This window comes from Leptonotus elevatus, chromosome 6 (assembly GCF_054856555.1).
Source record: "Leptonotus elevatus isolate MCC_2025b chromosome 6, RoL_Lele_1.0, whole genome shotgun sequence".
In the NCBI taxonomy this organism is placed as follows: Eukaryota; Metazoa; Chordata; class Actinopteri; order Syngnathiformes; family Syngnathidae; genus Leptonotus; species Leptonotus elevatus.
The window spans coordinates 15,044,172-15,057,847 of NC_141244.1; the positions used below are offsets into that span (position 1 = coordinate 15,044,172).

A 13,676-nucleotide genomic window follows, 5' to 3' on the forward strand; every position below is an offset into this window, starting at 1 on the left:
TTTTCCAATGTCAAACATGTGACTTGGAAGAATAAACGTTGGGAGAGACTGCACTAAGCTATTAGAGAGAAGAGTGTTATTGGTCTGGGTGAAGGTTTTTTTTCTCTCTCCATTCTTATTATGGAATTTTTGTTATGCACCGATGAATGTGTCATATTCATTGAGGTAGATTGAGGTTAATATTCTGTTGGGTGGAGGTAAACATTGAGTCATTGTCAAAATGATTGGTATGTGTCTCTTGTAAGTGTGTCTTTCTGTCTCTTGTCTCCACCGAGTGCCTGCCATTGATAGGCATTAGTTTTCTTATGTACAAATAAAAATCGAAATCTCAAAAAAAAAATCACATTTAATATGTTGAATATTTTGACTAGGGTTGGGCGAGTAACGATACTAGATATCAATATTGAGCAGATACCAGGCCTTATTTCAAAGTATCGGTACTCGTGATGACTTTGTGGCCATTTTACGATCGGGAACTACAAATTAGAAATTAGAATAATAGAAAATTGCCATTAATTTCATGCAATTTTTTTCGCTATATTGGGATATAAAGATCCTTCTATAATGTTTTTTTTGGGGGGGGGGGTGTATCAAAAGTATCTAGTACTTGGTATCGGTGACTACTCAAGAGTTGAGTCTTGTACTGGTATTGGTCCGGGAAAAAAATGGTATTGAATGCCATTTTCAATTCAATTCAATTAAATTATTTGATTCTTTAAAAGAAAAAGAAATGAAAGGGGACAGAAAGAAGAAAAACTTGTAATATCTGCCCCTTAATTTTGACATTTAATAATATCACCAAAGTAGCGTTTCACCTGTGCTGAGGAATATTGCAAAAACTCTAACAAGGTGACCAGTGTTGCAAAGTTGAACTTCCTGTCTTATGAAAGCCTTGGGAAATCCTTCTTGCACGCTTCTGTGATCCCAAAGCGTCTTGCGCCGAGCGCATAGACTGACTGAGGGCTCCGGTATGACCTGCTGACTTAAGTGGCATCCCCGAGCGAGCGAGAGTTCTCCGCTCACTTCTAAAATCTGCTTCAGTCTTTTAGCTTTTCCCCCCAACCTGACCATGTTTTTCTTGAGTAACTGGAAAACATGCCTTTGATTGAAAGCCTCGCATCCTATATTGCATTTGTCTGAACAGTACAACTTGCATACATACTCTTCTTCATTGATATCAAGCAGCTGTCACTTAAAGAAAGGGTGTATGTCAAAGGTCATGCCAGCTTGTCAGTCCAAGCGGAGGGCAAGCATCCCCCCCCCCTCCCTCCCTCACTTCCTGCTGCCAGTGTGTGTTTGTAGTCAGAGAGGATGCTGGGAGATAAATTTAGACCTCCAGCTCCCTCTCCATCTGCCGTTGCTCAGAGTAGGTTTGTTTCCATGGGAACCAGCACCAGGCTACCACCAGTAAGAGAGAACAAGGCATGAGTGTGTGTCTGTGTGAAAGTGAGTGTATGTTTGGGGAGGTGAAAGGGGTGACAACAGCTTTTTTTAAAGCACTTAAGAGAGTTTATCTGTCCTGAGGGTGCAACGCAATTTATTGTTTAGCTCATATTGGTAGCCATCATTACCAGCTGTGTGAATACATGAGGGTATTGATAAGGAAATGAACATGCACTGAGCTAAGTGTTTTATTTTATCCAATGCGCAGCTCTGGAAGTAGAAAACCTGGACTTGACGTAGAGATGTGTAAGTGTGCTCATGTGTGTGCATACACAAGAGCACTTCAGTGTGCCAGGGCTCCCTTGAATACCTGAATCTCACATATTGTAAATTGCTCACTCATTCGCGCTCCTTCTCCAAGTGTTCATCACAAGAGGCGGGCATTTGATTATATTTCCTTGCTCACGTAATTATTCATATTTTTATTAATGGGATGAGCGTATTGAGAAGCATAATACTTTCCAAAAGTGTTTTGCCGTAGCAACAACTCTGATCGCTCATGTTGTTCTTCTTCAGATCACGAATTTGAAAAGATTGACTCAACATCGCCTCTGCTGGTTGCAGCTAAGAGGTGCGCTTCATGCTTTGTGGTCCACTAAATTCTTAAAGAATAAGTCAACCCCCCAAATTTTGGGGGACAATAATATTTTCTATTCAGCTCCACTAGTCTAAATACGGTATTCTGGTTAATATTGTCTTAGTGGAATATGAGTTGAGCAGCAAAATCCTTCAGTTTTTAACCAATATCAGAATATCTTTGCCAATTACTGTCGAGTGAACATGACATCGCAGTTGTTCAGGTCTCAGGCAACAACCAATCACAGCTTCAGAAAACAGGTGAGCTGTGATTGGTTGTTACCTGACCCCTGAGTAACTGTGACGTCATCTTCAGTCGACAGCAAGTGGCAAAATGGCCGCCCTCTGTGATGGATAAAAACGGCTGGATTTCGCTGCATGTCTTATATTCCACAAATGTAATATTTATCAGAATGTCATGTTTAGTCGAGTAAGGTCACATATAACATATTATTGTCAAGAAATATTTAAGGTTGACTTCCCCTTTAACAATCAATAAGTTGATTGAAAAACTAATTCAGAATTCAAAAATTGCTCTGAACAATTATTTGAAACTGAACTTGGAAAGAAAATCCAGGCCTAAACATTTGTCCCCTGCAAATCAGCGAGGGCAAGGCTACGTTCTCTCTATAGACGTAATAGCTAAAGGGGGTAATATTTCACCCAGGGAGTGAAATGTAATAGGATTTCACATAAGCACGACAAATTGCCACCGGATCCGAAATTTCACAATGTCATCAGTGTCTTAACATGTGTAATGTGATTTTCTTGTGTCTGTGTTTTCTTATGTGATGACTGATTCAAATCAATTACCCCTCGGGGGGAGGCAATAAAGTTATTTGAATGAATGAATTAAATGCATTTTTGGTGTGTGAAATCCACCGTATGCAATAGGCACCATTGATATTGGGTGATTTCTGTTTTACAAATATGTTGACAAAGTACACCTCCCCACATTAAACAGCAGTCCGGGGTCACCTCAGGACGCCGCAGCCGATTGGCTGTCACAGTCAATTCAGAGGTTGCAGTCTGGACGTAGGAACATGTCTTGTGGGGCTTTTACTGTTCACTGTAGGCAGGCTGTATGTGTGTGCATGCAAGTATATGTTTTGGCATCATGTGGAGGCTCCACTCAGGCATTCCTTCCCCTCATCTCTCTGGCAAAACCCTCAGTGTGTTTCCCGCCGCTGAGAGCCGGCAGTCCAGACTTCCATGAATAATAGAAGCAACGCTCTCCCTAACCTTAAAAACCGTAACTAATCCTCCTGTTTAAACTTCTATATCAACACCTATATGAATGATCATTACATTTAAACTAATGTTATGCTTTTTCCCTGAAAAGATGTGCTACTCTTTTTGTGTTCTCCCTCCTTTTCCGTTCTGTTGCGTGTGCTCATCTGTGACCGACACATCCAGACGTTCGTCTTGACAACCTTTTTTCTTCACTACTCGCAGATATCAATAACAAGAGCGCAACCTCACTTGCTAAGTTCACTGATCCAAACGAAAACACCCCCTTCACTTATACATTTAAATGTTGGGGCCAAATCAGATAGGTGTAATCTGCAATTCCAATATTTGTTTTGACTATGTGCCCCAGAACTGTGGTCTCTACTCTGCTTCTATTTGGTACCATTGCGATGGATGTTTGCTCTGTAGACCCGGACTGCTCTGGCACAGCCACTCATTGGTCAGTTAATCATGTTCCCAGATGGAATTATTTTCTTTTGAAATACATACATACAGTATGTGGGCATACATCAGCATATACAACTCATTTCCAATAGTTTACTCTAAGTTTGAGTAGTTCATAATTGCTATATCCATTTTCTGAACTTTAGAGCATTTAGAACGCCTTATAATGTAATTTACAAGCTCATACTTGCTTTTTTTTGTTTGCTTGATTTGCTCTAGAACTGTTCAGAGGTTCACCCATCTACACTATCGGAAACCAGCAAAAGAGATGCAGTGAAGATATTTAACGGGCTGTTAGGATGGCTGCAGCTGGACAGAAGACGATTTGCTTTATACCAAGAGATGATCTATGTTTACCTACGTCAGTGCTGCTCCAGGGCACATTCTAACAATGCCGCACTTGGTCCTCTTGAATAACTTCAGGCCCATGCTGAAAGAGGCGCTTTGGTATGATTTACAATCACCGTCCACAACCCCTTGTCTCTGACCTCCCTGCTGCCATGTGGTTAGCCCCATGAGGCTCCAAGAGCCCTCGCGTGTGTGTCTGTGAGGCTTTCTCCTCACTCTATGGAGGCTGAGCCCAGCCATCCGGGTGATGGGGATCGCTCTGGAAGACAAGAGCAGCAGCATGTGACAGTCGAGTCCTCTTTTGAGTCTCGTCCGCAGCCCCAGCAGCCATCTAATCCTCGTCCAGTACACAGAGCGTTGGGTCGACTGCAAACCCGCCAACCCAAACGTGCTGATCTTCTTCGGTTACAACAGCAAGCAGTAGCATGGCAGCATACCGAAAACCCAGGTCCTTCAGGAGGCAGCTTTTTCTCTCCAGGTTCCGCATCAACGACATCTCATCACTCTTCATCCTCCACCCAGGTTGAACATGGCCAAAAGGTCTCATATCAGCCAAGCCAAGAGACAAAAGAAGGGGTTAGCTCTCCCAGGAAAGGTGAGAAGAAACCCCCAAAACCAGGGAAATATGTGTGCACTTACTGCGGTCGTCCATGTGCCAAGCCAAGTGTTCTTCAGAAACACATTCGATCCCATACAGGAGAAAGACCTTACCCTTGTGCCCCCTGTGGCTTTTCTTTCAAGACCAAGAGTAACCTATACAAGCACCGAAAGTCCCATGCCCACCGCATTAAGGCAGGCCTCGAATCCAGTCGTGATGAGCCCAGTTTGAGTGGGCCAGACTGCAGTGGTATTGGAGAAGACATTGAGGAGCATACAGAGGGCGAAAGCACAGAGTCTGAAGATGAGACAGGTCAACACAAAAAATCTTCCAAGGAGATTTTGGTCCGACAGAAGAAAGGTGATAAAGAGCTACCAGGAGGATCAGAGGAGAGCCAGAGGCCGGAAGATACTCAGGCTGTCAAGCAGAGGCTTGCACTGAGGCTAAGTGAAAGAAAACGTGCCCCAATGGCTTCACCTGATGATCCTCCTTCATCCCTCTCAACCTCATCTTCCTCTCTTGGCCCTGGCAGTAAAGGCAGCACAGAGTCTGGTTATTATTCTGGATCAGGCAGCACAGAACTGTCCCATGTTAGTCCTTCCAGTGCCAGTGCCAAAACCTACGCAGAAATCATTCTTGGGAAATATGGAAGGTTGGGAGGGCAGCAGCGTAGTCCACATCCACAGCATTCCCACTCTCCCCTTTCCTCGCTGTCTGGAACTGAGGATAAGAGTATTCCATTTGCTGTACCCAAAACACAAGTAATTGAACACATTACAAAACTTATAACCATCAATGAAGCTGTGGTAGACACTAGTGAGATTGATAGTGTGAAGCCCAGGCGCTCTTCTCTGTCAAGAAAGAGTAGCTTGGAGTCACCCAAATTGATTATCCCCAAAGACCCCTACGTGTTTGACCCTAAGGGAGAAGCCCCAGGTCCCAGTGGCTTAAGGCACCTTCAGAATCCAGAGATAGAACCACCAGTCACTCCAACCTTGTCAACAGTACCCCTCCTCAGAAGCCGCTCAATGCCGTCATCAAGCAGCCAATTAGAATCATCTGCGTCTGGAATGAGGTCCAAAAGAGGCTACCGTCTCTGCCAGTCATTCGATGAGCAGCAGGCCATGACAACAGAGATTAACATCGGTCACGCCCACCGTATGTTGAGGCGACAACCTGCCATAGAGGTTCCCTTGGGAGCTGAACTTATGCTGGAGGAGATTCCACCCAACTCCTCCTCTTCAGACACTGGCACTGACACAGCCAGTTATCCAAAGCAACAAGCAGTGCAAAGTACTTTGAACCCATTTGAATGCAAACTGTGTGGAACATGCTTCCAGCATCCTGAGAGCTACAGGGCCCACAAAGGTGTGTGTATAGGACAGCAAGCACTGGAACAGGAGAGCGAGGATGCAAGTAAAACCTGCAGAGTGGATCGCCCTCAGATGATGATTCACTACAAGTTCAGAGCACTAGCTATGGCTGTGAGGAAGAGGAGGAAAGAGGAGAGTATAGAAGAGGATCTTCCAAGTCCTGGGTCTGGAACCATGTCAGGGAGTTCTGCAGGCATCATTCCAGTGGCAGATCCACCAGGACACAGCCAAGCACTCTCAGGTTTGCTCACATATTGATATGCACGCTAAAAACAGTTGGGTTAAAAATAACCCAATTTGGGTTGAAATGAGAGCGAACCGCTACTTGGGCCAACTTTCTGGGTCATTTAGTACAATTGACCGAAAAATTACAACTCTTTGGGCCATTTTGTACAACATTTTATTTGAGGGGGCGATTGTACAAAATGGCGAGTTGTCATTTTTGGGTAAATTTTCTGTGTTTTAAAAATTACCCAATTTTGGGGGGGTTGTTTTAGTACAAAACTACCCAGAGAGTTGTCATTTTGTACAAACTAACCCCAACCCTCATTTTGTACACAGCAACTTAGAAAGTTGAGTCAAATTGACCCAAGTAGCAGGTCGGTCTCATTTGGACCCAAATTAGGTTGTTTTTGATCAAACTGTTCTTAGAGTGTGGTAGCAGATAAAAAATAAAATGGTATTTTGTGGGAGCAATAACACTTAGCATGCTGTTAACTATTATTCTCTATTGATACCATGCCATTTAAATGTCATTACATGGAATTATTTTATTTTGAAATACACAGATGTATTAAATATACAGTGTGTATGTTATTTAAAGATGTACTGTACTTGTCATGTCTCTGATCATGGTACATGTAGGTGGTACTGTACAGACGGACCCGGGACAACAGCAGCATCGAGATCGGAAGGGTGTGTCTGTAATCCAGCACACAAGCTCCTTTGAAAAGCAGGAGACTCTCTCCATGGAAAGTGAAGGCTCAGATGTCAAAGATGTTCACCAAGCACAACAACCGCATCCAAAACCATCACCTTCTACATCTCGCCTCATCCGCCAGCCCAACATCCAAGTGCCAGAGATTCTTGTTACAGTGGAGCCTGATGCTGACATGCCATCCATGTCACCACCAGTGACTGCATCTTCATCGAAGGTATAATGATTCTATTTAATGTGATGTGAAAATGTTGTATATCTTGTGTAATTTGATCCCCTTGCCTCAACTTGTCTATCCTAGGAGGCAGAAAGAGTGGAGGAGTTTCAGTGGCCACAACGTAGCCAGACTCTTGCCCAGCTCCCTGCGGAGAAATTACCCCCAAAGAAGAAAAGACTCCGCTTAGCTGAGGCAGCGCAGTCCTCTGGGGAGTCTAGCTTCGAGTCGGTGTCCCTGCCTCGCAGCCCCAGTCAGGAGAGCAGCATGTCCCACACTTCAAGTCTTTCTGCTTCTTTTGAAGATGCAACAAGGTCAGAGCCTGCAGTCTGGGGAACCAGTAGCCAAAGCACCCAAATGTTGACTGTGCCCTCAACTTCCCAACAACACAACCAAAGCCACAAGGAGATGAGGCGTTCGGCTTCAGAGCAGGCCCCTCAGAAAGCGCAGCAGGTCGCAGATACCAGAAGCAAATCTTTTGACTTGGGATCCTTGTCCTCTCAGCAGTCAGCATCCTCGTGGAAAGAACGGCGGAAGTGTCTCCTTGTGAAGCACGCAACCTTAGGGGAACCCGAGCAAGAGGAGGGGGCCCAGTTATCCAGAGCCGAGAGTCCAAAACCCGGGCCTTCCCACTCAAGCCATCCTCTTTTCTATTCAAGCTCCCAATTCAAACGGGAGGACCCAGGGAATGTCTTGCAGTTGCAGCCACAGATCTTCCCTCGAGATATTCTTCCTACGCATGAAAGCGTCCAACAGACGTTACCTCCAGGACCTCAATCCCAGCTACTCCCAGTCACCACGGTCTCCCAGTTTATGAACAGAACCTTCTTACATTCACAAACTGTTCAACCTCTCCAGGTACACCCAATGCAGATCCACATGGCTGAACAAATGGGTATACCGCTACACCAACTTCCTGCTCTAGTTCCTGTCCAGTTTCCCTTCAGTGTGAGTCAGTCTCTGTACTTGCCTGCCATGCCAATACATTCCACACAGGTTATATCCCCTCCCTCCACAGAGGGAAGCACCTCTTACTCTTACCCATGCCCCCTCATTGCCACATGTATGGCACAGCTTACACCATCAGTGTCTCTAGTGGTCCCAGTCCGCCTCCAAACCCACATACCTACTTATACACGTGCCATGTACACCACCATGTCAGAGATTCTGACCTCTGCTTGTCCGCAGGACCCCATTTCTTGCACAACCATGACAATCTTGGGCAAAGTGGAAAGACGCAAGTTACAGAGGTCTTATTTGAAGGTCCCCACACCAGACATTAAGATTCACCTTCCTGGGGAACTGCAGTCACCTTCTGTCGAGGAATATGGTCCACTTGGAGCCGGAGGGAGTAAGCGTATGCTCTCACCTGCAGCCAGTCTAGAGCTCAGTACTGAGGCCCAGCGTCACCAGAAAAGGGTAAAAGAGGAAGCGGAAGGGGAGCAACACAAGCCTGAACTTGAGTTGGAGGATGTAGACAACAGGGTACATAAGGAGGGAGAAAGTAAAACTGGTGGGGAGAAACTGGAAGAGGTTGAGAAGACAAAAGAGACGCTTGCGGTAACACCCATAAAAGAAGAAGGGCAGCTGATTCCAAGGCAAAGGGAACTTAACAAAGAAGAAAAACAAGGAGAAGAGCTAATTGTGAGAAGTCAAAAAGAGGAGGAGCCTCAAGTTAAGGAGATGGGGATCGAGAGAACAAGCAGCCGTTCATACCCGAGCCTCCATACGCCAACCTCTGTCAACTGGTGCTACCTGAACTATGTCAAACCCAACCCAACTGCACAGAGGGATCCGCGCAACTCAGTTTATTCTACCTGGAGTGTCAGCGGGCACAACCCAAACTTGCCAGGTGTCAGCACTAAGGTGGCCTTGTCTCTGCTGTGCTCCAAACAGAAGTATAGCTCAGAGATGTACACCATTGCCATGGCTCCCAACCCAGCCAAAATTGAAAAGCCCCCCGCAAGTAGCAGCACCCCACGAATGTCAGAGGTAAAAAAACAAAACAAAAGACAACAAAAAAACAAAACAAACATGCTATGGAATATTTACATCATCTTCAACCTTTTTATACCTTGTCACTGTCTGATGGCAACCCAGTTTGGGCTTATAAGAATGTTCGTGTCTGAATGAGGACATACTATAAAATAGTAATTAGTTATAGTTACAAATAGTGGTGCAACGGATCACAAAAGTCACGGTTCGGATCGGATCACGGATCTGAGCCATGGATTGGATTGTTTTGCGGGTCAGCAATTATTTTGTAAAATACTTTTTCCCATAAAAAAAAAAAATCTTCAAAATTTCTAATATGGCCCTTTAAGATTTAGGAACACAACTTTAAGTGCGATATAAGGCAGAAACATTCTTATTTTATGCATGGTCCATATGTAAAATAAAGTATTAATGGCTTAAAGTTGTGTTCTTAAATTCTAAACGATTATGTTTGACATTTTGAGTTAAATGTTGTTGTTGGTTTGTTTTTTAATGGGCAAAAGTGTTTTTATAAAATAAATGAAGACGTTCGCTTTATTTTATCTTTTTTAATAATTATGAAAAGACCTCAAAGTGTAATTTAAGGCACATTCCCTTCCTTTAAACATGGAGAGTAAATTACAAAGTAGCTTTGGTCCAGAATACTGAAAATGCATTAAAGTAAGCCATCAGGTACCAGATGTCAAACTCACTTACAGCTATCAGCCAGACACTCGTTGGTAATGCTAACAGTTAGCCGCTAGCCACTTACCTCGGAGACTTCTGCTGTATCATACAATGACGGCGTAATTAATTAGCTGTTTCTTAGCGTCCTAAATTAGCGATTGAGTATGAGTTCGGGATAGCGTTAATGTCAATTAATGTCAATCAAAACTACGATAAAGAACTCCTAAACATCTAAAAGGGAAGTCAAGCTAGCCATCACGCCACGACGTGGGCCATCTTCAAAGTAAAAGTGTACTAAGGCTATTTGCATTGATGTCAATGTATTGCTGTATTTGGTCAACTTTATTTTGAAGTTAGGCTTAGCGTGTTACATTGAGTATGTTTCAGCTTCCTTGACATGTCTGAATGGTGTCCATTGTGAATGCGCACTGTTGTTGTTTATTCCCAACACTGCCCACGACCAACTGACACTTAAGTTTATTCTTTTGAGTTGTGTAGCAAGGTCAAATCAAAGGTTTCCATAAAGCTTATCAAAGCCTTGCTGCATCCTTCATATGAATCTGAAAACAAAAAACTCAAATCTGGTCTCTGTGTTTACTGCATTGTTTGTGCTTGCTCAACCTCGCCACAAAGTGATGGTGTGGTTTGAACGAAACATGTCATTGCTTATTTAGCTGCAGTTTTTTTTTTTTGGGACTACGCGGACAGTGAGGACTTACCGCCACAAATGTGCTTGGCATGAAAATGTCTATCAAAGGACTTTGTCTCTTTTTCCACCCTGTGTCTTGAATGCAGGTCCATCCAATCACAGCCTGTTCCTCCACTGATGTAACAGATCACCAGCATGAAAAGGAGGAGAATAACGAGACGAGGGATGAGGAGGGACCTTCCACCTCAAAACAGTGCGAAACATCTCGCGTTCGCATCTTTGAAGGCGGGTAAGAGCTATTGCTTCTCATTCAACGATTGCAGCGATGCATTCGCTGTCACGGGGAAAGCAACTATAAAAGTCGGCTATAAAAGTAGCGCAAAGGGAAGGATAGGGTCTGGGAATAGATGCAGTTGTAGCTGCAGCCAAGTTTTCCCCGATTTCTGCTGGCGCAAACCTCTGAGCTTTGGAGGGGTTCATTTGGAGAGATAACAGCATGTTAGTGCATGCGCATGCTGCCTTCACTTTGACTATCTCATGAAGGCCTCAATTCACCAGTTATATAATACACACAATTGTCATGTTGGAGTTAAGTGTGTGTGTGTATGCGCGCGTGTGTGTGTGTTTTCCTTCAAACCTGCAAATGTTTGTTCAGCTCACTGTACTGTGTTCACATGTTGTGTGTGTACTTTCCATAAATGCCCCAGTGATCTTTTTCCAGTTGAGCCTGTCTTCTTTCCCAGGTTTTGCTCTGGTTTGAGCTCAAAGGTTTCCCCTGGAGGTGTAGATCGCTTTACAACAAAGCCACTCTAGAAATAGACAAGATTCGCAGCAAAGAACAGATGGAAAAGGTCAAGTCATGAGAGAACACCCACTGTGGATTGTAGATTCTCAAAGTGGAATTTTAATTCATCGCATCTTATTTTAAAAGGGAAGTCAACCCAAAAAATGGTTTTGTCAATAATATGTTCTATGGAGTCCAACTAGTCTAAATATGGCATTCTGGTTAAAACTTAACTTTATAAAGTCGCAAATTTACCACTTTATTAAGTGGCGGATTTACAAATTTTTTCTCAGAATATTGTCCCCACCCTCTAAAAAAAAAATATATATATATATATATATATATATATATGTATGTATATATATATATATATATATATACATACATTTTTATATTTTTATATTTTGTATTTATTTATTTATTTATTTATTTATTTATTTATTTATTTATAAATGGCCCTAATACGCCGTTGTAAACTCTGGTTACTTTCTGTTCTTTGTCTTATTTTTTTTATGCATTATGAAAATTGTACAACCTTAGTGGCGTTCAAGTTAAGGTTCCATTGTGCTTGGTGATCATTTCTGATGACTATTTTGACACATTTTGTGGCCAAGTTTAGTGTTGAACAGCAAAAATGTGTTTGTGTTTATCAGTGCGGTACATTTGAGAAGTGTTGAAGGTTAGCCTAGGCTTTATATTGTTGGATTTTTGTTATCTGTATTTATCTGCGGTTTTCACTGTCCATATTTCTTCCACGCTTTTCTTTTGAGAATTTTGAAATTGTGAATGGGTACCCACGGCTACATGAACGAAAAAAGTCATCATAATTCTCCTCACTAAACTCAAGGTTACTTCTGATTTTTTCAGAACAGAAAAGGACGATTTCCATTTTGATTGTTGTAACATGCAAATTGTTTCCATGGCCTAAGTTGTAAACATTGAAAAATTGTATTCACGCCTTAGTGCGGATGTGCTGATGGGATTTATCATTTAAACTGCTCTTTGTTGGAAACAAGCAAGGCCTGTAGCGGATTCTTTCCTATTTGCCGTTTGGGTGTGATGCTCTCCGCACAAAACTTGCCTGGTGGTCGTGCAGCTTCTGCCTTGTTTTTCTGGAGATGTAGGTGGATATTTTTAGCCGCGGTTAGAAAATACATGCCAGTGAACAGTAACCCGCCCCTGAATCACTAAAACACAATGGCACTGTTGAGACTATCCTGCTGCTTTTTTTATATATATAAAAATAATTTGCTGTTGCTGCTTCTGCTATAAAACAGAAAGCATTGACAGCCCGGCTTCTTGCAAATGTGGTTCATGGCCTTTAATTAAACGCAGTCAGCACACATTGGCTATTTACAAAATCAGAATGGGTTTTGAGTGGCTGAGCATTTTTCACATGACCACAAATAACCTTTTGGTAAACGTCTGGATTGTGTATACATACCTTTATATAGAATAGACCCAAATGTGTTGCTTGATTTGTGCTTGGTGTCTATTTTAGGTTGAGGGCCGTAAGTAGGCTTCCCTTCCCTCTCTTTAGCGGTCGGCAGGGCCACCCGAGCAGACGAATAGCTAATAATGTGCTGTGTGTGTGTGTGTTCTTGTTTATTTGTGTGTGTGTGTGTGTGGTAAGGGTGTAGTGGAGGGTGCAGCATGAGACCGAGCGCTGCGAGGGATTCGGTGGGCATCCCCAATCCACCTCTATAAAGACGGGCTTGTTTCCCAAGAACTCTTCGTGTGTGTGTGTGTGCGCGCGTGTCGTTTGGCTGAATGTTTGTGCATTGTGCCACATCCGCTTTCATCCACCCATCGTTGCCACGAGCACGTTTTTTTTTTTTTTTTGCTGTCCCTCATTAGCATATAGTGTTTTCTGGGGGGAACAAACAGCACTGTGATCGGCTCCAGCAGCTGTTCCTGCAGCTGTCCCATAAACCAGCCTTATTTACTCTTTTTAACCCTCAACCCGAGGTCTTGTTAATTGCGATTTAAATGTCTGTGTTTTTACGTTTATGTATTTGTTTATTTGTTTGTTTGTTTGTTTGTTTATTTGTTTGTTTTTACAGTGTATCATGGAATAGACACCTACTGGCCCCAACATTAAGTACACCTGCACCATTCAATGAGATCCCAAAGACTAGATAGTTTGCCATGTCTAATATCTTCTCATTGTCATGTTGTTCGATAAGGTAATCAAAATATTAGGAACACTTGTTATTGTGCAATACAAACTACAAATGTGACAGAATTGTGAAGAAATGCATCTCATAATGAGTGTGATTCGTATTTCGGCATTGTAGGCTAATGTAGCTAGATTAGGTAACCAAAGTATCAGAAACTTGTCTTATAATTATTTACATCACTAAACTACAATTATTTATTTTCTTTCTTTCTTTTTTTT

The 13,676-nt window shown here is 42.9% G+C and overlaps 1 protein-coding gene across 4 annotated transcripts in view; it reads left to right on the top strand.

The window, feature by feature from the left end:
• Nucleotides 1-13,676, top strand: part of hivep3b (HIVEP zinc finger 3b) — a 56,744-nt gene that overhangs the window by 34,297 nt on the left and 8,771 nt on the right. For 3 of the 4 annotated variants that reach the window (XM_086078203.1, XM_086078202.1, XM_086078205.1), the window contains 4 exons: nucleotides 3,934-6,274; nucleotides 6,898-7,187; nucleotides 7,272-9,176; nucleotides 10,641-10,783. In XM_086078203.1, the coding sequence (XP_085934329.1) occupies nucleotides 4,282-6,274; nucleotides 6,898-7,187; nucleotides 7,272-9,176; nucleotides 10,641-10,783 (4,331 nt within the window). In that variant the 5' untranslated portion in view covers nucleotides 3,934-4,281. The remainder of the gene's footprint in view (nucleotides 1-3,933; nucleotides 6,275-6,897; nucleotides 7,188-7,271; nucleotides 9,177-10,640; nucleotides 10,784-13,676) is intronic. The other variant, XM_086078204.1, reaches the window with a different exon arrangement.